We start from the raw sequence: 27,008 nt of genomic DNA on the forward strand, positions 1-27,008 counted from the left end.
ATTGTCCTTCCGTCCCATGAGTGCAAAGCGTAGTGGTATTCCGCTTATTACAGACTTACTACTTGCAGTTTGAGGTACGAAGCGACACAATGTGAGCAGAGTTCTGGTGCTCTCATCATTCCCTTGCTTTTGTGCGCGATGCACTGGAAAAATAAACAAAATTATGTCTCTGGAAATAATTAATGTTAATAAAGTACAAATGCCTCACCGCATAGTAAATATCAGGGAGATGGTGCTTGCTTATTCTCATCTATAGCTTATTTAGTGCATGAAACTCCGCCTTTAGCAGTACAGATTCGGGCTGACATTGTACGACTTTGGACAGGCACTTGAGGGGATAAAAAAAAAAGATGTTATGAATGGGCACTTTGATGTTCTCATTCCCTACACTTGCATGCCTGATGTACACATGGAGCGCACAAAAATTGAAGATAAAAGTCAGTCGCCTTAAAAGGCGAGTGCGCCTAGTAGTATGATATTTATGACGTCTAATATGTCTTATTTTCTCTTATTTTGTCTAATATATTGAGTAATATGAGTGTAATGGTGACTAAAGGGTGTTGTTTCATGTCTAGAGGGCTCTAATAATGTTAAAAAACGTATTTAGAAGGTCGTAAACAGGTTTTCTATACTCTAACTGCGAAAATATTCGATTTATAAATAAAGAATCCTACTTCGCGAAAATTCATTTATCACGGTAGAGTCTGGAACGGATTAACCGCGATAAACGAGGGTTCACTGTGTGTGTGTGTGTGTATATATATATATATATATATATATATATATATATATATATATATACACACACACACACATTGATACAATCATGTCCGAAATTATCGGCGCCCCTGGAATTTTCCCAGAAAATGCACCAATTCCTCCCAGAAAATATTTGCAATTACAAATGTTTTGGTATACACATGTTTATTTCCTTTATGTGCATTGGAACAACACAAAAAATGAGAAAAAAAGCCAAATCTGACATAATGCCACACAGAACTCCAAAAATGGGCCGGACAAAATCATTGGCACTTTTGTGGGTAAACTGTTCTATTTCAAGCATATGATGCTCATTTGAACTCACCTGTGTCAAGAAACAGGTGCTGGCAATATAGCAATCACACCTGAAGCCAGTTAAAAATGGTGTTGTGTGTGTGAGTGAAGAACAGAAAGAAGAGCAGAGAATTGTCTGAGGACTTGAGAACAAAAATTGTGGAAAAATATCAACAATCTCAAGGCTACAAGTCCATCTCCAGAGATCTTCATGTTCCTTTGTCCACTGTGCGCAACATAATCAAGAAGTTCACAACACATGGTACTGTAGCTAATCTCCCTGGACACGGAAGAGAAAAATTGATAAAAGACTGCAACGAAGGATAGTCCGAATGGTGGATAAACAGCCCCAATTAACTTCAAAACATATTCAAGCTGTTCTGCAGACTCAGGGTGCAACAGTGTCAGCTCGAACTATCTGTCGACATTTGAACGAAATGAAACACTATGGCAGGACAGCCAGGAGGACCCCACTGCTGACACAGAAACATAAAAAAGCCAGACTGGAGTTTGCCAAAATGTACTTGAGGAAGCCAAAATCCTTCTGGGGGAATGTCTTGTGGACAGATGAGACCAAGGTAGAGCTTTTTGGTAAAGCTCATCATTCTACTGTTTACACAAAACACAATAAGGTCAGTGAAGAAAAGAACATAGTACCTACAGTCAAACACGGTGGAGGTTCTAAGATGTTTTGGGAATGTTTTGCTGCCTCTGGCACTGGATGCCTTGACTGTGTGCAAGGAAAATTCCAGGGGTGCGATAATTTCGGCCATGACTGTATATATGTATATAAATCACTAAATATGTAATAACATCAAGAATTTTACATTAAGTGTTTTGTGAGTGGAACCACATTGCCTGAAAATGCTAAACCTCAAGACAAAAATCGATAACGAGTTGTACAACATTTCAGGTACACCTTTAAGCCTACCAGATTTCTTAGCTTAGTCCTGGTAAGGCTTGTGGTGGAGAAAAGACAAGACGGGGGAGGCATGTAACACACAAAAGTAGTTCCACGTGAACATAAAAAATATAATCACTCCAGCATGTCCTGGGTGTATTCCTAGTAGGCTGTGCATGGTTACTTCACCAGAAGGTACAAAAGGTTGTACTCGACAGATATTGGAATAACCTCATCTGGCTACTTCGACCACAGGAACAGCAGTTGTTCTCTGGGCTTCTCATGATATCATGTAGTGTAAACCCTAAAATTCTGAGAAAATAACTCTTTCTGCACATTGCACCCAGTTTCATTCTCTTTGGCCATTACTCCAAGCTTGACAAAATAGCTAGGGTAATTTTGACTGACCAGTCAAGAATGATAATGGTGTGTATTAAACTATAGAAAACTGCATTAACACTGACATACTGATCCATCAAAGGCAAAATATTAAAACATATAATTTAAAATGATTTGAGATTCTGAGCTAACAAAAGAAGAAAAGATGTTGCTGAAGACAAAGAAGCATGATGAAAAAGATCTTGCCAACAAATAAAATAGTTATTCCTACACACAAGGCGAAAACAATCCCTTCTTTTGTCATTCACAAGCTATTTTCAGTGTGAGTTCGCCAGTGTCGTTTAAAACTGTTTAAATGCCTGAAGTCCTGGCCACACTCTGTACATTGGTATGGTTTCTCTCCTGTGTGAATGCGACGGTGCTTCTTCAAGCCATCTATGTGTCTGAAACTCTTTCCACAGTCAGTGCAACGAAAGGGCTTCTCTCCAGTGTGAATACGTAAATGCTGCATAAGATTTCCCAACTGGCTGAAACTCCTTCCACATTCAATGCAGCAAAATGGGGTCTCACCAGTGTGAACACGCTGATGCTGGTTCAGATACACTAACTGACTGAAACTTTTCTCACATTCAGTGCATGTATAAGGACTCTTTCCAGCATGTGTCTGTTGGTGTTTCCGGAGACACGTTAGCTGATTAAAGCTGTGACCACACTCACAGCAATAGTAGGATTTCCTCTTTACTGTTGTTTGGTGCTTTTGTCTGGTTTGGTTTTTCAGATCTCCAAATTCAATGGCACACTGTGTACATAAATATGGAGCCTGGGGTGCTTGCTCTGCTTCTTTGCCAAAGCTCTTCTCACATTTACCACACTTTGTTGAGCTGGGAATACTTCCCAGCACTGTAGAATGGTTGTCATTATTACTGGATATAGACTGAGGAGCATCTTCCATAATGGTAACAGTTTCCTGTTGAAAAGCAACTTCTACATGAGGTATACTGTTTGCATGAGAAACTTCATCTTTGATAATCACAGATTCCATCTGAAGGACATCTTCTATTACATGAACAGACTCTAAATCGGAATCCTCCTCTTTAATCAGAACTGATTCCATTTCCGAAGTATCTTTAGCAAGGTGAATGTGTTCTGCATCAGGGGTGTCTTCTACTCTTGGTCCTGTACTTGCATCAAGATAAACCTCCTTCTCTTCAAAGACTGCAGAGAAAGAAACACATGTTTATATACAACCTTTAAAAACCTTGAAAACCAAAAGCTGCACTCCAGAACAAGAACTTCATATTTTTTTCCCCCGTTTGAATACCGTGTGAAGAGTGTAATCTTACAGTCTTAGTTGTGAATGTTAGCATTTGGGCTGTTATAATTTGCACTTGTTTCACTTATGGATCTAAATCCATAATTCCCCACGATGTAGCATTCTGTAATGGTCAACATGAATTGTTCCTTATCTAACTTATATTGGTTATTAAAAAAAAAAAAGCTGGGTGAGTCTGAGTTGAGGAAGACAGTTTGTTTTTGATGTGTAAATATTATAGAAAACTAATTTAAGATGTGTTGGTTTTGCAGAAATTAACACTTAATATAGTGATCCCAACCCCCTCAATTGAATAAAATACAAATTAACAGATGTGTAAGCCATTCTTGTTTTTTTTTTACCTCCTGTTCTCCTAAAGAGCACTGATATAAATAGTTAATTTAAACCTTATTCATTGTAAAAGAGAAAAACCTACAAGTCTAAAATTCTACATTTTTCAAACATGTGATGAATATAATGAAAATTTAATATTACTACTTGATAAGTTACTGAAAGTAAAAGCAAAAATCAGTACGAGGTCATCAGTTTTTAAAGGACTATAAAACAAAATAATATAACTGATCTCAGTGCATTTGTCAAGTAAAAATAATTCTCAGCTTATGCCAAGTTATGCAGAGAAAAACTCATTTTGAATTATTAAAATATCTGTATGGCTTTAGGAGATTTGACATCTGGTGAAGGCTTTCAATGTCAATGTATTTACAGGTGCCGGTCATAAAATTAGAATATCATGACAAAGTTGATTTATTTCAGTAATTCCATTCAAAAAGTGAAACTTGTATATTAGACTCATTCATTACACACATACTGGTGTATTTCAAATGTGTATTTCTTTTAATTTTGATGATTATAACTGACAACTAATGAAAGTCCAAAATTCAGTATCTCTGAAAATTAGAATATTGTGAAAAGGTTCAATATTGAAGACACTCTCAGTTAATTAACTAATCAGCTAATTAACTCAAAACACCTGCAAAAGCCTTTAAATGGTCTCTCAGTCTAGTTCTGTAGGCTACACAATCATGGGGAAGACTGCTGACTTGACAGTTGTCCAAAAGACGACCATTGACACCTTGCACAAGGAGTGCAAGACACAAAAGGTCATTGCTAAAGAGGCTGGCTATTCACAGAGCTCTGTGTCCAAGCACATTAATAAAGAGGGGAAGGGAAGGAAAAAAAAGTGTACAAGCAATAGGGATAACAGCACCCTGGAGAGGATTGTGAAACAAAACCCATTCAAAACTGTGGGGGAGATTCACAAAGAGTGGACTGCAGCTGGAGTCAGTGCTTCAAGAACCACCACACGCAGACGTATGCAAGACATGGGTTTCAGCTGTCACATTCCTTGTGTCAAGCCACTCTTGAACAAGAGACAGCGTCAGAAGCGTCTCGCCTGGGCTAAAGACAAAACTGCTGCTGAGTGGTCCAAAGTTATGTTCTCTGATGAAAGTAAATTTTGCATTTCCTTTGGAAATCAAGGTCCCAGAGTCTGGAGGAAGAGAGGAGAGGCACAGAATCCATGTTGCTTGAGGTCCAGTGTAAAGTTTCCACAGTCAGTGATGGTTTGGAGTGCCATGTCATCTGCTGGTGTTGGTCCATTGTGTTTTCTGAGGTCCAAGGTCAATGCAGCTGTCTACCAGGAAGTTTTAGAGCACTTCATGCTTCCTGCTGTTGACAAACTTTATGGAGATGCAGATTTCATTTTCCAACAGGACCTGGCACCTGCACAAAGTGCCAAAACTACCAGTACCTGGTTTAAGGACCATGGTATCCCTGTTCTTGATTGGCCAGCAAACTTGCCTGACCTTAACCCCATAGAAAATCTATGGGGTATTGTGAAGAGGAAGATGCAATACGCCAGACCCAACAATTCAGAAGAGCTGAAGGCCACTATCAGAGCAACATGGGCTCTCATAACACCTGAGCAGTGCCACAGACTGATCGACTCCATGCCACGCCGCATTGCTGCAGTAATCCAGGCCAAAGGAGCCCCAACTAAATATTGAGTGCTGTACATGCTCATACCTTTCAGTTGGCCAACATTTCTAAAAATCCTTTTTTTGCATTGGTCTTAATTGATATTCTAATTTTCCGAGATACTGAATTTGGGACTTTCATTAGTTGTCAGTTATAATCATCAAAATTAAAAGAAATAAACATTTGAAATACATCAGTCTGTGTGTAATGAATGAATCTAATATACAAGTTTCACTTTTTGAATGGAATTACTGAAATAAATCAACTTTGTCATGATATTCTAATTTTATGACCGGCACCTGTATATAGCACATTTAAAACAACATAGGAATGCTGCTGCCAAAGTGCTTTACAATAAAAGAAGAAAAAGCATACAATTAACATAAAAAACATAAATAGAAATAAAATAAACATGAATAAAATCTATAATAATAAAAGGCAAAGCCCTCACTCACTCACTCACTCATCACTAATTCTCCAACTTCCCATGTAGGTAGAAAGCTGAAATTTGGCAGGCTTATTCCTTACAGCATACTTACAAAAGTTAAGCAGGTTTCATTTCGAAATTCTACACGTCACGGTCATAACGGTCAATAATGGTCGACAACGTCCGCCATGTTGAACTTTCTTATTTATGGCCCCATCTTCACGAAATTTGGTAGGCGGTTTCCCTGCACTAACTGAAACCGCTGTACTTACTTATTTCGATGGTATGACGCCACTGTCGGCCGCCATATTGAACTTTCCAACGTCACCAATTTTCAAACTTCCAGTGTAGGTAGAAGGCTGACCCCATCTTCACGAAATTTGGTAGGTGGCTTCCCTGCGCTAACCAAAACCGATGTATGCATTTTATTTCGTGGTATGACGCCACTGTCGACCGCCATATTGAATTTTCCAAACGTCACTAATTCTCCAACTTCCCGTGTTGGTAGAAGGCTGAAATTTGTCAGGCCAATTCCTTACAGCTTACTTACAAAAGTTAAGCAGGTTTCATTTTGAAATTCTACGCGTAATGGTCATAACGGTCAACAACGTCCGCCATAGTGAACTTTCTTATTCATGGCCCCATCTTCACGAAATTTGGTAGGCGGCTTCCCTGCACTAACCGAAACCAATGTACATACTTATTTCGGTGGTATGCCGCCACTGTCAGCCGCCATATTGAACTTTCCAACATCACTAATTCTCAAACTTCCCGTGTAGGTAGAAGGCTGAAATTTGGTACTTATTTCGGTGGTATGATGCCACTGTCGGCCGCCATATTGAACTTTTAACGGAAACCGATGTCTGTACTTATTTCATTGGTATGACACTACTGTCGGCCACCATATTGAACTTTCTAACGTCACTAATTCTCCAACTTCCCGTGTAGGTAGAAGGCTGAGATTTGGCAGGCTCATTCCTTACAGCTTACTTACAAAAGTTTAGCAGGTTTCATTTCGAAATTCTACGCGTAATGGCCATAACGGTCAACAACGTACGCCATGTTGAACTTTCTTATTTATGGCCCCATCTTCTCGAAATTTGGTAGGTGGCTTCCCTGAGCTAACCGAAACCAATGTACGTACTTATTTCGGTGGTATGATGTCACTGTTGGCTGCCATATTGAACTTTTCAACAGTCTTTGTTACTTATGGGCCCATCTTCAAGAAATTTGGTACACGGGTTCCCAACGCTAACTGAATCCTACTTACGTACATATATACGCCCATAGCCTGCAGCTCGTCGCCGTGTGAGGCGGCATTGGGTCCCCCATCCCAACGCCTCCCACGTTGTTGGCTGCCTGCCTATATAAGACCGTCCGTCGCTCCGGTCTCTACATTCCCTTCCTTGCTTCGCAACGGGATTCACGTCTCCCTACTGATAACTACAGCCTTTTTGTTTAATCCACGGCTTCTCCGCTGTTTTATTGTTTGTTTATTACAATTATAGTTATTGTGTAGGTATTTTACACTTACTTTACATTGCTCAGGTACCCATTTCCTTTATCATTCCAACCCCCATTACCATGTCTATCGAGATGATCATATTGCACGGCCATATCAGGCTCACTCTTGATATCCGGAGGAACATTATGTCTTATGTATTGAATGACTGGGACAGGTTTACGGTGTGGACTGATGACGGTACAGGAGATAATTATAGTACACAGGAGCACTATAAGAGTAAAATGCTTAAGCCCTTCACCTATGGTTTTGCATGTGAGTTGATGCTTTCAAGTGTACCGAAATGGCCAAATATTTTACACCTTTCGACAACTGCCAATGCCTCTTAAACATCTTAGATTCACAGGTGACGATTTCAGTAGTGGACACCTTGATGTTTATCAATGTTTAAACTCTCAAAAGCTGGATGTGATTTTATCGATGAAACCGGTTGTGTGCTCACAACGCTTGACAGATACCAAATGTCACTTCAACACAACAAATCCTGCAAATACTGTCGTAATTGAAACAAACCATGAAACTCAAACCGATTATGACAGCAGCAATCTAAGCTGTGAGATTTGAGACAAGATTACTGTTCACATGGCCAACTGTATGTTGCATCCTTAAGAATAAGCTCAGCACACAGCTTGGTCATATTACAACCGGAGAGCTGAACATGGTATACAAAGAGATCCTTAACAAATAATTATTGGCATATTTTCCCTCAGTTAAAAAGGTTTACTTTTCTTCTTAATAAAAATTTTAATGCAGTACTTTGCCGCTGCGAAGCACGGGTATTTTGCTAGTAAATAATAAATAGAAGTAAGATTATATAATCACAATGAGGAAACCATCAGTATTACTGAAGGTCATGGAAAGCAAGTGAATAGAAATGAGTCTTTAATCTTATTTTGAACAGTTCAATTGTAGACCACTCCTTTATGTAATAAGGTAAAGAGTTCCACAGGCGAGGAGCAGCAGCAGCAGAAGCCCTGTCCCCCTTAGTTTTGCACTTGTTACGAGGGACAACAAGAGACAACTGACCAGAAGATCTAAGCAGTCTAGATGGCTGGTGTAAAGCACACAATTCAGATAAAATGTGTGTTGCCTGCATAACTATTAGTTCTATAATACAGATAAATTATTATTAAAAAAATATTCCTACAATTATTCAGCAGTGATGACACAGATTCAGACCTCCCTTTTAGACTTCATGGTGATCTCTAATTTTTCAAATGTCACTAAGAGATTTAAGGTTTAATTTAGTAATTCTGGACACAAGTCCACAGAAACACTCACTTCCTAATTACCTTTTTTACTTACAACTTATACTTCTTTTAAACTAGACAATGTCCTTTAATTAAGTCTGATAACCCATAATGAACTTAACTAAGATTTGCATTTCTTTACATAATTAATATTTGCTTCTTTCTTATTTTGTTCTAACAAACATTTATCACACTTAAAATTATCTAAAAAAAAGCATTTCTATATTTAAATAAACAGGTGATCATTTCAGTGCATAATACTTGAGTAATAAAACAGCTTGGTTCAAAAGTAAAAATTGTGCAGCACTAAAAATAGGAACTCGTTTTTTGTGCTTTTAATTGATATTCTCGACTCGTGTTCAGCAGCTTTTAAGTCATTCAGCCCAACAGCCATGTGTTCGTATGCCAATCCTATTTTTTATATCAGAACTAGACATTAAGCCCGTTATAATAACGGGCACTAGAACAGTAGAGCATAAACATTAGTAGAAACAGTCTATATTAAATGGCCAGGGATCTTGTATGTGGCTGTAATATGCGTCACTGTATTGTGTGCCTTTAATTTTCTCTCTCAGTAATACTGGTTTTTATTTCCGTAAAATGCCTGTAATTTTGTCTGACAGTAATACAGTGGAACCTCAGTTCACGACCATAATTCATTCCAAAACTCTGGTTGTAACCCGATTTGGTCGTGAACCGATGTAATTTCCCACATAAGATTGTATGTAAATACAATTAATCCGTTCCAGACCGCATGAACTGTATGTAAATATATATTTTTATAAGTTTTTAAGCACAAATATAGTTAATTATACCATTGAATGCACAGTATAATAGTAAACTAAATGTAAAAACACTGAATAACACTAAGAAAACCTTGAACAACAGAGAAAACTAACACTGCAAGAGTTCGCGCTATAGCCTTACGACTTAATAAACAACCAAGAAAAGTAACATTGCAACAATGCACGCACGTGCCTGTGTGTCTCTCTCTTAAGCGCGCGCCTCTGTGCCTGTGTGTGTGTCTGTCTGTCTGTCTGTCTCTCTCACTTGTGTGTGTGTGTGTGTGTGTCTGACACGTGTGTGTGTCTCTCGTGCGCGCGCACCTGTGTGTATCTCTCTCTCTGCACAGGGAATGCACCGGAAGAGACTGAACGTGCCGTGTGGCCCCACGCATGCGCACTTCAGCAGAAGACACCCACACACAGACACCTGGACGCACACAGGTGTTTTATTAAAGAGGATACTTGGAGTCCATAAAGCTTTTGAGAGTGGCAGATGATATAGATGAAATATGGCTTTTAAAATTGAGGGAGCTTTCAAATACTAAAAATGGTGACAGCCAGTTAGCTAGTAAATCTTCTAATATACGAGAAGCTCAAAATCTGTGTGTGTATATTGTACATGTACTGTATGTCCAGTATAAAAATACACACTGTTGGACCAATCTCTGCCAAAATTTGCATAATCAAGGAAAACTTGTAGACTATGTCTCAACCCAAATTTTTGACCTGAATTATAAATATTTTGGGCTACAAACTGTAGGTATACTAACACTCACTGACTGACTGTGCTGCACTTTATGCAAATGTGCACTTTAAGCAAACTGCTCTGCAGTTTATGGAAAAGGAGAGTGTAGCAGAAGCAATTGACCAGTCACATGAATAGCACCACTGACACTTAGTGTGGAAAGTGAGGTGTCATATGTTAGGAGAAAGATCAGAAAATCTTAAGGAATAAATGCTTAGCAAGAGCACTTTAATGGTTGATGTTGGATGCCAGCTGTGTCTGTCAGCCTTGGTGTTACATTATTACTACCTCAAATACTTAAAATATGAATCGGGTGGATCAGCTCAGGTGCCAGATTAGACTAGATTTTAGAACATCATTAGTAAGTATCTTGGAGGAAGCAGTCTTACTTAAATATGAGACACTTATTTGGGTTTGTTCTTTGTTGTTGAGGTCAGTGTTATCATCATGCCCAAGTCAAAACAGCTCTCTGAGGCTTCAGAAAGATTATTAAAGCATGTGATTCTGGAAAGGGATCAACCACTCCTCTGTTTAGAAGATCGTCTATAAGAGAGAAGATTTTAAACATCTGTTAACTTGATCTAACCAGGTTGTCTCAGCAAGTTCTGCCTGAAAGCAAAATGCAAGATGTTGAGTCTCTGAAGACCCCCAGAATTTAATCATGAGACCTATAGGCAGCTGCCACTGTCAATGTCAAACTGCATAAGTTTACCATTAGAAAGATGCTGAACAAATCAGATCTGTATGGGAGGTATTCAAGGAAGAAACCTTTGCTGTCCAGAAAGAACATCAGGGTATGACTAAAGTTACCCTATGAACACCTAGGAAAAGACCACAGGCCTAATGTATAAATGGTGCATGCGCACAAAAATGTTGCATACACACGTGTCCACGCTTAGTTTGCAATGTCTAAAAACTAAACTTAGCATAACGCTACACACATTTTCACAGCAGCCTCAGACCATGCGGATGCACGTTTCTGCTCAATTTTGTAAAGGGCAGCACCCAGCATCAAAGCAGTGCTACTGTTTCTGTGCGGTTTTCCTTTCTTTTTTAGATTCGCATCCATGATGTGGGCTTTATAAAATACACTGAAATTAACTGCATATTGTTAATAAATTTAAGGCACTTGATTGTAATCAATCTGAAACAATATAATGGTGCAGGGAATGGCCGAACTATTCCAACTACCATGGCTGCTTTAGTGTTGTAAGAAGACATTGTAAATGGAAGGATTACAAGAGGATTGCATTAAAGTATGTATATTACATTTTACAGATAAATTGTTAACTTAATTTAAATAATGAATATTGTTAATAATTAAACATGTGAGGGCATGGTGGTGTGGCAGAAGCGCCACTGCCTTGCAATGAGCTGGTCATTTCCCAGGTGTTATCTGCCAGGAGGTTGAAAGTTTTGCTGGCGAGTTTCCTTGGCTTGCTTTGGTTTCCTTCTAAAAGCAGGCAGGATGGGGGATGCTAAATTGATGCTGCTACTGTATGTGTGTACTCATATTCATCCTGCAATGAGCTGGGATTGTTCCTACCTTGAGCTTGATTCTTGCTGAGACTGGTACAGTAGAGCTACCTTGCCTCTACATGTTTAATACATGCTTTAATGCATTTCATCATGAAAATGATTTCAAGTATACATCTTAGTATTTGTAAATGTTCACAGAGCTATATCATGAATGTAATGTATTCCGTGTGTTAATCACTGCCTGCACATTAATGCTGGCGTAAGAGAAAGCCCATTTAAGGCAGATAGCGATTAACGACTGGGTCTGGGAACACTTACAATACGAAGCATTTAACGTGATACTTTATGTATGATGGAATTTGACAAACTCTTGTAAATTAAACTTTGATTTCAAGATGAAGTTTACAACATTCTACTTTAATGATAAAAAGAACGACAAGATAAAAGTTGACACTTACGACTTTAACCTTGACATAGATTTTTTTTCTTTGCTGTGTCCCAATTTTTTTCCTTCTCTGTGGCCCTAATACACTTCCGTACAGTATGTGATACTCAGTCAGTGGGCTGAGGCTTGCATCTTCATGTCAACTTTGATATCTGGTTCAAATGTTTCTCTAACTTTCTCTCCCTTTCCTAGAACACGAAGCGGAAGCAGACAATGGCCGACGGCGAGATGGTGCATGTCGTCGATGAACTCCATGCCCTCGATAACCAGATCAAGAAACTCCTGTTCAGACAAAGGCACCTGAGGGAACGGAAGGCTCGTCTAAGGAAAGAATCTGCCCTGACATCTGAAATCGTCACAGCAAATCTCGTTTCAGTAACATTGTCTCGCCAAGTGAGTTTTACCCCCATACCTCGTCTTCGGAGGGACAACGTCGATGATGAGGAACTTGGTCTGTTTCAACTATGCATCGGCCCAGGCAAGCATCTCCACCCAGAACCAGTTCAACCCTTTCCGCTACCCCACTTTGCCTTCAACCCCGGGTGATGTATTTGTGATTGGAGCTTCAATTGTACGAGATCTAAACATTTTTTTCCCTAAACAGAAATCTTTTGTTTCTTGTTTTGTTGGTGCTCCTGTTCGAGATGTTATGAGAAGAGCGCCAACAGTCTTCAAAACGCACAAGAAAAGGGCAGTGGAATCGATTGTAATACATGCCGGGAAACAACGTGAGATACCGACAGTCGAAGACTCTCAAGGCGGCCTTATTAAAGCACTTATTAAAGCCACAAAAGAGAGGACCCTGGCTGCAAAAATCCTCATCTCAGGTCCCTTACCTCTGGTTAGAAGATTGAATGAGTACTACAGTCACCTGCTTGCATTAATCATCTGGTTAAAAGGCTTCTGCGAGGGATAAATCATTGGGTTCGTGGACAACTGGGACCTCTTTTGGGAGAGGCCGTGTTTCTTCAAGTGGGGTGGTCTGTATCCCAATTAGATTCGGAACCGGGGTCCTCTGCAAAAGTCTAAGGTAATTTGTCTCTTTTGACAGGCCCGCACCTAGGAAATTCTGGGCCCCAGGCAGCTGACAGAGTTCGGGCGCCTTTCGTGTTTCAAATATGTGCGTATATTTTAAAACGCCACTTATTTTCAAAAAAGGGTGGGCCCCTATCTAGCTCGGGCCCCTGACAAGTGTCATGGTTGTCTCCTCCTGGGTCCATTGCTCTTTTCAATCTACTGTATATGCTTCCATTAGGTCAGATTATTTCAAGGTATAACTTGAGCAACCACAGCTATGCTGATGATACACAACTGTATTTATCAATAGTGCCTGATGACCCCGACTCTCTTAGTTCACTGACACAATGTCTAACCTGTGTTTCTGAATGGATGAGTAGTAATTTTCTCAAACTAAATAAGGAGAAAACTAATTTTAGTGATTGGAAAAAATGGATATAATGAGGTTATTAGAAATAAACTTGATCCATTAGGATTAAAAGTCAAGACAGAGGTAAAGAATTTGGGGGTTAATTATTGACTTTGACCTAAACTTTAAATCACATATAAATCAGATTATTAGTACAGCATTTTGTTCACTTAAGAAATACAGCAAAAGTCAGACCTATTATAACATTGCAAGATGCTGAGAAATTAGTTCACGCTTTTGTTTTCAGTCAACTAGATTACTGTAACGCACTCCTCTCAGGACTACCCTAAAAAGACATCAATCGAATGCAAGTAGTGCAGAATGCAGCTGCTAGAATCTTAACTAGATAAGAAAATCCAAGCACATCTCTCCAGTTCTGATGTCACTACATTGGTTAACCGTGCCGTTTAGAATTGACTTTAAAATACTGCTTATGGTTTACAAAGCCTTAAATAATCTCGCTCTATCCTATATTTCAGAATGCCTTTCACCTTACACTCCAAATAATAACCTTAGATCTTCAAATTAGTGTCTGCTTAGAATTCCAAGAGCTAAAATTAAAAGAAGTGGAGAGGCAGCCTTCTGCTGTTATGCACCTAAAATCTGGAAGAGCTTTCCAATAGAAATTCACCAGGCTAATACAGTGGAACACTTTAAAAAACTGCTAAAAACTCATTATTTTAACTTGGCTTTCTCATAGTTTCATTTTAGTTTAATTCTGATATTTTGTATATGCATTTAATTATCATTATCATTCATGGTGGCTCAGAAATCTGTACAAACCCCTACTTTCTCTGCTGTTCTTTTTTCAGTTTTCTGTGGTGGCGATCTGCACTACCACCACCCGATCAAAGCACCGCACTGTCCCTACATTGATGGATTGAAGGCCAGAGGTCCACATGACCATCATCATCAAATGTGAAGCCTGAAAACCATGAAGATTGATTGAGATTGTTTATGTTAGGTAGAGTGCCTAGAGGGGGCTGGGTGGTCTCTTGGCCTGAAACCCCTGCAGACTTTGATGATTTTTTTTTTTTTTGTTGTTGTTTCTGTCCTCCCTGGCCATCGGACCTTACTTTTATTCTATGTTAATTAGTATTGCCTAATTATTTTCAATTTTGTCTTTTTTCTCTTCCTTCATCCTGTAAAGCACTTTGAGCTACATCATTTTTATAAAAATATGCTATATAAATAAATACTGTTGTTGTTGGCCACTACTTTCTTTTATTTTAGGCACTGTGCGACTTTCTGAACTTGAACTTTAGAGTAAATTCGCCCCACTGTGCAAATTCATCAACCTCCTTTTGTTACTTATCCCACTGTTGAAGCCACCAAGTAGAGTTTTTCCTTGCCTCCATTTTACTGAGCAGGACCTCAATTTCACATTCAATAAAATTCTTTTTTACACGTACTTTTGCCATTGTCTTTTAAAAAAACACTAAACGGAAGGGGCTATTTATATTGAATTGCATATTCAAATAGGCAAAATTTTGAGAGGAAACGGGGTGGAGCTGCAGGCACATGCATGTGCGTTAAAATGTGTGTTGCTTTGGATTTATAAAGGGAAATGTCATAGAACTTTGCTTATGCACAGTTTTATGCATCAGAATTTTTTTGTGTGTACACACATTTCTAGTTTTGTCCATACACCATATTTTAGTTTTAATTCTATGCATACTGTTATACATGACGCCTCAGCTTCTCTGGAACAATGTGCCCTGTACAGGTGAGGCAAAGGCAGTTATTTGGCTACAGCACCAGAAGACATGCTTGGAGAAAACCAAAGATAGCATTTAACTAGAAGAGCTGGATACCAACTGTGAAGCATGGTGATGGAAATGTTATTTATGGTTTAGGGCTGTTTTGCTACAACATGGCCTGGATAGGTCAACATCATAGAATCCACTAATTCTTCATTGTGCCAGATGGTGCCTGAGGAAAATGTGAGACCGTTGTCAGAAGACTGGAGCTCAAATGACAGTGGATCTTAACAGCGACAATGATCCTAAACATACAAGTAAATCCACCAAGGAATGGCTGAAAAAAAAAAAGAAATGGAGGGCTGTGGAATGGCCATGTCAAAGCCTGTATCTGAATTTCAGCAAGATACTGTGGGGGTGTGGGGGGAAGTTGAAATAGACAGAGCACACAAAACATCCCTCAAATATATCATATAGGTAACGTTGGAGTGGGAAAAACAGAGACTGGTAGACAGTTATTAGGAAGGCATAATTGTGGCTGTTTCTGACAAAGGGAGTAATACCAACTATTGAAAATGGTGTACTGTACAGTACTTTCTTTTCCACAAATCCACAAGTGCAGTGTGCTAAAAATCAGAACGTGACATCAGAGTCTCTGTTTACTATCTACATGTGACAGAAAGCCTCTATGCAGATCCAACGGGGATCGATGTGCGCACTTCGCTGTTTGATGAATGGTTCAATGTGGTGAAGCAAAATGCTGACATACAGATGCATTTGTGGTGCTTTTATATTCAAGTGTCGCAATATTCCCGATCGTAATGACACAATACATTTTAAAAGTCTTACATACCATCTTTTGTGCCGTCTTGTTTTTTATTTTTTTTTTCAACTTCACAACAGCAACATAATGTATAGCTCTGTATTTAAGCCACTGAGAAAAAAATAAAGGACACGGTGAAAACGTGTATTTTGTGATTAAAGTGGAAATTTCGGCTTTAATCTCGAAATGTCCACTTTAACCTCGTAGTTTACTTTATCATTAAAGCAGACCATCATAAACGTCATCCCAGTTTTTAATCGCTACAAGCTCTTTGAACCTGACAGCAGCGGCAAGCAGCAATAGATCACCACACAGAACAAATTAAATGTATGATATTCCAATGTCTGCATATTTAGAATGTTTAGATTTATACTTGATATCACTTTCATGATCAAATGCATTAAAGTGTGCATGTTACATTTTACATATAATTTCGTTTGAATAATTAATACTGTTAATTACAGACATGGGGGGAATAATTACACATATGGGGGTGACACGTTGGCGGAGCGGTAGCACTGCTGTCTCGTAGGGAGTTACATTGCTGGTATTTCCTGCTTGTATTCCACACTGTGCTCCAGTTTTCTTCCAAAGATATGCAGATTTGGGGATTTGGTGCCACTAAAATGACGCTAGTGTATGTGTGTGCTTGTATTCACCTTGCAATGAGCTGAGGCCTCGTCCAGGGATTGTTTCTCACTCGTGCCCAGTGCTTGCTGGAATGGACACATCCCTGGATTGATGGATTTAATCAATAAATATCCTTTTCAGAGATATTGCGGTAAGATGTCATCGGAATTTAATAGGTGTTCTAGGCAATTCACAACACAGAGAAGCTGAACATGTTCTCACCATGATAGTATCTCGCACTGCCAACTGGTGGATTTCTCCAGATTGTGTAGCAGGAGCGTCCGCTGCAGCATGCGTCGCGTGAAGTATAACTTCGGCCTTAGACTTGTATGACTGAACACTGTACTTGTTGAATTGTGGAAGGGAAGTTTACCATTGCAGATAACAATGCTGTTGCATTCTGTTTCAACATACCGCCAAATCGGCCTTTTGTTTTTCATAGACATTGAAAATGTCTAATATCCTTATATGCGGATGGGAATTTCAGTATGTGAATAATGTGATCCCAATGGTAAGCCATTTATTTGTCTACCCATTAGGGCTAGGCATTTAATTGAATTCTAATTTTTATTATGATTTTTGGCTTAAAATTAATATTGTGCCTCATTTCATTTTGCAATGACACTCCCATTTTGTCTGGTGTTATAAATCCAGCGCACTCTTTTACTCCTCCCTAAAAGCCCAAACTCATTTCCCACAAGGTTGTGGCATGTTTAGTTCAGCTCAAGCCAAAATTACAGAAAAGAAGCCCTTGTTCACCAAGAAAAGTAAAACCAATTCATCTATTTGGAAACACTTTGTTCCTCTTCAGACTGCTTGAAACCAACAACACAAACTGTGCAAGATGTATTGCATTTAGATCTCTGCATCACATGGCAGCACAATGAATTTGTGATTGAATTTCAGATGATTAAAGGAAGTGGTCTATGACCAAATAAAGGAACAAAAATATCCACTCGACTTCTTCCAAAACACTCGTCAATTAAAAACAGGTTTTATAAGGCAACCACCAGTGCCTGCCCATTCACCTCTTAAATACATGAAGAAATAACAGATGCCACCATTCTTCCTAACTAAAGACCAGTGCCCAATCAGCACCATTAGCAACCAGGAATTCAAGAAACTCGTAAACATTTTGCAAAAGTGTTGTGATGCCATTGCAACACCATTTCACTACAGTTGCATTGCCTGTCCTGTATAAGAAGTGCTGTGAGAAAGTTGCCATTGAGGTGTCTGCAGTCAAATACTTTGCCACCACAACAAATGTATGGTTAAGCCACACCTTGGAGTCTTACATGAGTCTTACCATTCATTACATTGACAAAGATTTCAATTTGAAGACAAAGTACCTCCAAACAGTGTATTTTCCAGAAGAAAACATGGGGCAAAACATTGACTGAGTGAAGTGATGGCTTCATTAAGCTTAAAAGGGAGCCTGTCTGTATCATTACAGCTGGGGGCTGACGTCAATGGATGGACTTCAGTGTTTCGGGCATAGACCCCACTCGGTCATAAGTCAGGGGGATTCCTTCTTCCTGATTTTATATCATATGTGATGACTTAATTGTGTGTAATATGTGATTTAAACAACAACAATAATAATAAGTAATTAGCAGACGTTCTCTACTCTATTATGATCTCGCCAACTGAAGTGGAATCTGTTGAATATAGTTTACGAAAATGGTGAATATACGTTTAGAAATTTTCAGTAGTTTATGGTAGTGCACTAAAACATTCAATCTCATTTTGTTATGATCAAATTTCTTTTATATGTATTTAATACATGTTAGTAGTGTTTTCAGTAGCCTGTGGAAGTGCCCTACGTCACAGTTGAACATACTTATGTTGAACTAATTTACTATTATAGTTATTTAAATGTATAGTATATATATCAAATTTTATACATTTTTTGGTTTCTTAGGTAAATTATGTTTAGAGTTCAAAGAATTATACTGTTAAAAAGACACTCCCCAATAAACGCATGATACTTCCAAAGTCAATGGGTAATGGTTTTAAAATAATCATGATCTCAAAATTCTACCAAAATAATTGCATTTTGATTTTTGCTGTAATTGAATAGCCCTACAACCCATGCACAGTTCTAGTTTGTACCTTTATCATAGCTAAAAGAGAGACCCAATTCAGATTTTCATAAAATAAGAATTCTGGTATCATAAAATCAGTATGGATTATAATCTAGGTACTGTCCTCTAATGGGAAAAACTGTCATACATTAAATATTTATGACGCTGCATCAGCAACAGTAACCCCAACATACCTACTCTCTTTAGGAAAAAAAATGCCTGCATAGGAATTTTTTTTATTTAAATTACTCCAAATCTATTTGTCAACATAAGTGGATTGTAGCCTACAGATACTCCTATAACAGGAGAAGATGTCAGTTATTTAACATTTACATTGCTGCATCAGGAATACTGACTTTAACATGACTATTTTCTCTGTGTTCAGTGTAGCTGTCATAGAAACTATTCTAATTTAAATATCTGAACAACTAGTAAGTGTGGCAGCATAAAAATGGGATGACGGTAATCTACAGACACTCCTCTAATACTGAAACGGTTTTCAGTCGTTTAAGATTTGTGTTGCTACATCAGCAATATTAACTCTCACAATTCCTATTCCTCACATAGACATAAGGGCCTTCACAGCCACTGTCTAATTTAAATACCTCTACAGATAATGACTGTGACAAGACAAAATCTGGAACTATAATTTCCAGACACTCTTCTCATGGCAAAGGGGTAGCCATTTAAGATTTATGTTGCTGAATCTTCAATAGTAACCCCAATTTACCCAAATGTTAATCATAACTGACAAACACAGTTTTTCTAATATGAGTATCTCAAAAGCTAAGGACTGTAATAGAAACTTCAACATTCAAAGAAAAGTTATGTAAAAAAATATACAAACAGTATATATAATATAAATTATGTACAATATTTCATATTTATAGGCTTTTATGTATTTTATTCATATTTTATATAAATTATTCTATGTATTAGCAGTTTGATGCCCTTTTCTTTTGGTTTAAGTGAATCAAGAAAATGTCTTAATCTCGCTTCTCATTATATACAGTATTGTTGTACTCCACTTGTTATATTTCTGCTAGTTAACATAAATACACTACACTGCATGCTGTGTATTCAAGAAAAGAAAACCAGAATGTTCTTTAATTTTAAAATACATGTTACAAAAAATAAATTCACAAACATTAACTTCTGGACAAGTCACATGAATTCCTATGGATATATACAGAATGTTGGGGTTAGTGTGGCTGATACAATGAGGTAAATGTCAAATTCAATGCTTCACTTAAGAGTCAATATAACTTCGGGGGATTGGGGGTCCTCCCTGCGTGGAGTTTGCATGTTCTCCCCGCGTCTGCGTGGGTTTCCTCCTGGTACTCCGGATTCGTCCCACGGTCCAAAGACATGCTTGTTAGGTGGAATGGCGGTTCTAAATTGTTCCTTAGTGTGCGCTTGGTGTGTGTGTCCTGCAGTGGCTTGGCGCCCTGCCCAGGACTGGTCCTTGCCTTGCGCCCTGTGTTGGCTGGGATTGGCTCCAGCAAGACCCCTGTGATCCTGTGTTCGGATTTAATGGGTTTGAAAATGAATGGATGTATGGATCATCCCGAACCATGCTGCAGATGTAAAGGTCATCCAAATTTCACAGTACATTTTGTGATATACCAAAACTGGGCCGGTCAAATCTAACATTTAATCTAAACATGGAATACTTGTCTTATTGTCAATAGAGATTAATGACACAAGCCAGTGTATACATTTTACGACACTATGCGAATATGTTAAGTTCGTGCGATAACTTCACAAGGCCAAAACGTTTTCTGCGTGGTATTAACTGGCCACGTTTTTTTAATTCTTAACAAAAGACTTTAAACTTTTACTTGCATTCAACCACTAAACAAACCAGGGCTTTCGATAGCAGTTGCAAACTGAATGAAATTCATGTATACTAAACAAAAGTAGGACCATCACAGAATAATATGCTTTAACACTGTTTTACTGCGATCGGTATAAAGCAAAGTCAAACTGGTTTACCGCTTCCAGTTTGTTTCCAAGTGCTGTCCACCTTCGAGTGCTGCGCTGGTGGTTCCTGCTGGGTGCTGCACAGGACCGACAACATGGAATCGCTGGATGGCCGGACCGGTCTGGCCGTCACCTGACGTTGTGCAGGCGGCTCCAATGTCTTATCCTGACCTGCTAAAAGAGTTTGTTTCTCTGTCCTTGTGGAGTCCGACTGAATGGTTTGTGGCAGTCCACTGCTATCTCCGCCGAGATTAAGGCACTCCCGCACGGCCTTCAGTTTGCTCTCAGATATGTCCAGACGAAGCCGCAAGCTTTGGTTTTCTCGTTCTTTCTCGGCCACTTCCAAACGCAAGTTGTCAAGGGTAGCTCCAACCGCTTTTGTCAACTCGCACATGACAGCCTGCACCGCTGTCTTCACTGCCTGCTCCACTGCAGTTGCCAGCTCAGCGGTGAGGAACGAAGTCGACACTCCAGAGTCCATCTTCCGTGGCTTCTTCAGACACAGACGGCTTGACCACTTTTCAGTTACTTTCAAAACATCAACCATAGACAGTGGGTGTGTATTTCAGCGTATTGTAGATGCGCAACAACAAAACTCTGCCTGAGATACTATGTTCTATGAAGCCTGCTAAATTAACCAACGAAAGAAGTTAACCATCATGGTCACGCATAGCTCACAAGCCGAAGGCTTCCGCCTTCCGACCTACGTCTATTGGCTAACGTGATCTTCGTCTTCTTTCTATTGGCAGATTCGGCACCAGCACTTTACTACTGCCATCTGCTGCAGTGGGGGAGTTATGGTGTTTGGTTTTTTTTTAAGATTTGACGAAGAGGTTTATTGTGTTACATCATTCATTCACTTTGTGAATATGTGTGATCCGATTGAAGACCTCCTTGAGTTGAAGCTCATCATCAGGTGAAGCAAGAATCATAGTGCATGATATGCCAGTTTATCGCAGAATGCATTCACACTTCCACATCATGCATACCCACCAACGGAGTCTCCAGTTAACCTAATCTGTACACTTTTTGGAATGCAGGGGAAACCATGCTGCTTGGAGAAAACCAATTTAATACTTCAGAAAAATGCGCAAAGTCCATATAACGAATCGTCCAATATAGAAACGTATTCTGCTGGCCAATAAATTAGTATGAACTACCTCACTACAGTGTTACCCATCTCTATATCTCTCTCTATCTCTCATTATACGGAAGCGTCAGCATAAAGCACCGTAATGGATGGATTCTCAGCTCTTTACAGGGCTTTGAAGTGACTTGCTATCCTTAAAAGGACTAGTTGGAAAATGCATGCGACTTTGCAGGCTTCCCATTTACATAGATGCCCTTGCCACTGGTGTTGTAATGCCAGCTCATACTTAGGTGACTCATCCCTGGCTGATGTAACTTGCAGGTACCATTATAATATGTACTGTACTACAAAAATGTATTTTTATGCAAATATCACTTATATATTTAGTTTATATACTCAACATTTTCTCATTTTCTTTTAGAGTTTCTAGCAGGTGGTAAAACATCTTGTTTTTCATTTTGCTGATTGGGTGTCATTTTATAGCTGACAGCCAGATTCAGTTTTTTGTTGAGACCTGGAAGTTCTAGGATTGTTTCAGTGATTATGTAAAATTGAATATTTCTTGCTATACTACACTTTCTAAATCTGCTATTGTTGGCTTGTCTCTTTCAGTATCTCAGCATTTGCACACCATCTGTCTAGTTACAGGGTATTTTTACTGTAAATGGTTGCTGTGATGGACTGTGGTCACTGAGGACTTTAGAGAAACCCAGTGGACAATATATGATTTCCCAATTTCCAAAGAAGTAGCTTGAGTGTTGCTGAGTAGGCTCTTTCTTCCATGGATAGTGCAGCTCATCTTGCTGCCTGATGATTTATTATTGAAATTTTGGCTTTTGCCGGCAGAATTCTAGTAGTAGTGTTCTATTACTAACAGGCATGCTAATAGTTTAGGACTTTCTTGTTTAGTCTAATTAGGGAAGCAACTCAGAAGGGACATTGTTCCAGCCTGCAGCCATGGCTGGTAACAGTTTTGTGCAACTTCAGAACTCCAGGTACACTTTCTCTGTGGATTGACTGTCCTGCTAATTCTAATCTGTATATGATATCATATGTTTGTTTAAATTATTTTGTCAAAAAATCTTTGAGCAGATAAGTTATATACTGGAGTTTGTGTCATACACCCTTTTCTTCAGGTCTTTTAACAAAAGGCTGTAAAGTTTGTTCGTAAGCCCACTAAGGTGTTGACTGTAACATGCTAATTAGTCTGGGTGAGTTAATATATTAAAGTCTGGATTTGGATTTTTTTCTGGAAGATTATGATTTGGCCTTTTCTATATTCAAGGTTAGGGTCCAGTCATTTTCAAGTTCTCATGTAGTTTTTCTATGTGAAGAAAGCAGAAGTAGGTTGTTTTCTTGCAATAGCACTTTTATTCAGGTGATTTTTAGAGATATTCAGGCACATGGTAGCTTCTACAGAAGTAACAAAAGTTCACTTAGAGTTTTAGGGTCCATATTGTTGCCAGCCTGACTCTGTAGCCCTGATGGAATAAGTCAGTGTTTTTGTTATTTATATTTTTGCTGCACCAGTTTTCCTCATACATGCACATAAAAAGTTATACTCTCTGCAGCAACTGTTATTCACAAATAAGGAAACCACCAGGTTAACACAGGACAGGGAAAATTTTGATGGAAAGCCCTTTGGAACAGAGCTATACTTGCTGTAGGAGAGGTGTATGCCTGTGTGAAAAATGGTAAATTCTGCTGTGTGTTCTCAGAAATGTAACAAGAGAAGGGCACTGACTTTTGAGAAAGAGAAGTGCAATTTTCACCATTACTGGATAGCATACAGTCTCAGAACATCTAAATCAATTTAGGAGCTGCCTTTGGGGTCAAGCCAGTAAAAGCTTGTTGCCAGCCTGACTCTGTAGCCCTGATGGAATAAGTCAGTGTTTTTGTTATTTACATTTTTGCTGCACCGGTTTTCCTCATACATGCACATAAAAAGTTATACTCTCTGCAGCAACTGTTATTCACAAATAAGGAAACCACCAGGTTAACACAGGACAGGGAAAATTTTGATGGAAAGCCCTTTGGAACAGAGCTATACTTGCTGTAGGAGAGGTGTATGCCTGTGTGAAAAATGGTAAATTCTGCTTTGTGTTCTCAGAAATGTAACAAGAGAAGGGCACTGACTTTTGAGAAAGAGAAGTGCAATTTTCACCATTGAACACAGTAATCCTGTAGTGGGTAAGAATGCCTGGGTGCCTGGCTAAAGAAAGAGTGAGACCAAGGAGGAGTCTCCCCAATTATTAATACCTCCTGGTCACTGGATAGCATACAGTCTCAGAACATCTAAATCAATTTAGGAGCTGCCTTTGGGGTCAAGCCAGTAAAACACAATGAAGGCTCAATGATGCAGGGAAACAATGATTTGCTGTAAGAACTCAGAGTTTGGAATCTTTGGAGCAAATATAGGACCATGCTGATTTCAGAAGCAATCCCATGATAGTATTTAAAGACATCTTACAAAGAAAGGCTAATTCAGTCTGGAATCATACGGACGGTTGGTGTCAAAAGCACAAAAAGAGTACTTTTTTGATACTCTATGGTAGCCAAGTCACCCTAATAGATAAACACAGGTTCAATATTCATTTTCATAGTAGTATGAAAGATGTAGAATAGTTAATTTTCTGTTGATGTGTACTTTGTGTTTTCCCTATTTTCATGGCTTTCTGTACTTAGTTTTCAGCTAATAAGGGTGGCCTTTTTGTTTTGTTTTATCTTATTGGTGTTTATTCTGAGTGTAGAAGGCTAACATGAGGGTTTGCTACTATCACACAGTTTAAGTAGAAGCTAATTTCACAAAGGTAGTAAAAGGGCTGGGAGTTGAGTTGTGAAGCCTTACAGCGTTTAACACGAGCATTCCCTCCCTCATTAAGAATATGTTTAAAATCAATTACTGGTTATCTTTAATTGTAAATTGTGTTCAATCCTCTATTTATATAAATTACCATCATAACTGTTTTATATATTCCAAAGGTCTCATTTTGATTTGATTTCCCTTCCAATCTCACATTAGAGTCATTTGAATCTCTACTTGATCTCTATTCCTTTTTTTGGTATTTTGTTTCATTTTTATCCAAACATTTTCACCTTATCTATAATCTTTCCCACTCTCTAACTGTATTCGCCATTCTCTTCTTACATTTTGCCATCTTAAAAAATACAGCATAACCTGTGTCATAAGCTCCATGCCTCCTTGCTCTTGTCTTCCTTATAGACACTCTGTCTGTCCTGAAGACCCTACAGACTTCCTAAATAAGGAAATTAATGACTTGTTCTCTGCTCTTAACTCCCTTTGCAATGACTCCCCTCACTGCAATGTACTAGGCAATGAAGTTTGTGACATTCAGTCAAAAGAGGGCTCAACAAACAAGCAAGTGGATGGGCCTACAACCTTTCAAGTACACAGGACAATTATCAAGGCAAAACAATATTGTAGGTGGCTGCAGGCGTATTCACAATACAACAGACAAGATGCTTACCACCAGTTTAATAGACTGGAGCAAGTGACTATCTTCAGGCTGCAGACAGGCCACCACTGCCTAAATCACCCCATGTATACCAAGTACCATATTGGACAGTCAGACCAATGTACAGTAGATTTCAGACTGGAAACATGATAACAGATATCATCGTTCTGATAAAATGCTGTAGGCTCTATCCCAATTATAAGCCATGGATTAATGGGGAGGTGTGGTTTATGCTGCGTGCCCACTCCTCTGCATTTGTCTCTTGTGATGAAGATAATTATAAAAGGACCAGATATGACTTGCGTAAAACTATCAAACAAGCGAAGAGACAGTACAAACTGAAGCTGAAGCTTAATGACTTTCATCCAATTGCACTCACCCCTATTGTGATGAAATGTTTTGAGAGACTAGTCATGCCACACATTCAGAAGTCAATTCCAGCAACCCTCAGCCCCCTTCAGTATGCTTACCAATGGAATTGGACCACTGATGTTGCAGTTAATGCTGCCATCCACACAATCCTAACACACTTGGAGAGCAGGGACACATATGTAAGAATGCTGTTTATTTACTATACCTCAGCATTTAATACAGTTGTCCCATGGAAACTGTGCAATAATTTGTCTCCTTTGGACAGATATCATCCCTCTGCAGCTGGGTGACCCCAGTCAGTCAGAGTGGAAAACCTGACATCAGGCACAAGAACAATCAGCACCGGCTGCCCCCAAGGCTGTGTGCTGAGTCTGCTGCTCCACACCCTGTTTACCTAAGACTATGTGGTCTCTCAGAACAACACCAGCATCAATAAATTTGCTGATGACACTACAGCCTTAGAGTTGACTACTGAGGGTAGAGACAGATTATAGGATAGAGGTGGCAGGACTCGTGGCCTGGTGTCAGGAAAACAGCCTCTCCCTGAATAAAGATAAAACCAAGGAGATGATTATCGACCTAAGGAAGAGGAAACTGCAGCACACTCTCATTTACATTGGTGAGGCTGAGGTGGAGAGAGTGAAATTCTTCAAATTCCTTGGAACCCACATTAGCGAGGATCTGACTTACAATAAACAACAACCCATTAACCGAGCACACAAAAGACTGTTCTTCCTGAGGAAGTTGAAGAAATTTGGTATGCCAACCGAAATTCTCAACAATTTCCACAGGGGAACAATAGAGAGAGTTATCACCTGTTCTATTATTGTATGGCACGGTAACTACTCTTGCAGGAAAGGAAGGCACTTCAGCATATAACTGCACAGCACATTTCTAGAGCAACCTTCCCCTGTCTACAGGACATTTACACCTGTAGGGTCATCAGGTGGGTGCACAACATAATTAAAGACAATACACATCCTCAATACACAATTTTCATGGTGCTTACCTCAAGGAGGCACTACAGGAGTGTGAAATCACGCACCACAAGACTGATGCATATTTTTTTCCACAAGCCATTAGACTCTGGAACAATGCTAAATGTTTTTCATTATTATTTCATTACATGGTTCTAACATGTGTTTTTTACTGTGTATATGTAATCTTT

The 27,008-nt window shown here is 39.0% G+C and overlaps 1 protein-coding gene across 1 annotated transcript; it reads right to left on the minus strand.

Annotated features, from left to right (window-relative positions):
* Positions 1-1,772: 1,772 nt before the first annotated feature.
* On the minus strand, positions 1,773-21,641 carry LOC120542962 (zinc finger protein 436-like). Its single transcript, XM_039775735.1, has 2 exons — positions 20,915-21,641; positions 1,773-3,508 (listed from the first exon to the last, which is right to left on the minus strand). The coding sequence occupies exons 1-2, from the start codon at positions 21,447-21,449 to the stop codon at positions 2,598-2,600; spliced, it is 1,446 nt and encodes a 481-aa protein (XP_039631669.1). The 5' UTR covers positions 21,450-21,641; the 3' UTR covers positions 1,773-2,597.
* Between the last annotated feature and the right edge of the window lie 5,367 nt (positions 21,642-27,008).

Source organism: Polypterus senegalus, chromosome 13, assembly GCF_016835505.1.
Source record: "Polypterus senegalus isolate Bchr_013 chromosome 13, ASM1683550v1, whole genome shotgun sequence".
Taxonomy (NCBI): Eukaryota; Metazoa; Chordata; class Cladistia; order Polypteriformes; family Polypteridae; genus Polypterus; species Polypterus senegalus.

Excerpts from the sequence above, each read along its gene's own strand:
- LOC120542962 (XM_039775735.1), bottom strand. The coding sequence starts at position 21,449 with ATGGTTGATGTTTTGAAAGTAACTGAAAAGTGGTCAAGCCGTCTGTGT. Across the intron at positions 3,509-20,914 it reads TTGGAAACAAACTGGAAGCG|TCTTTGAAGAGAAGGAGGTT; the intron begins GTAAACCAGTTT and ends CTTTCTCTGCAG.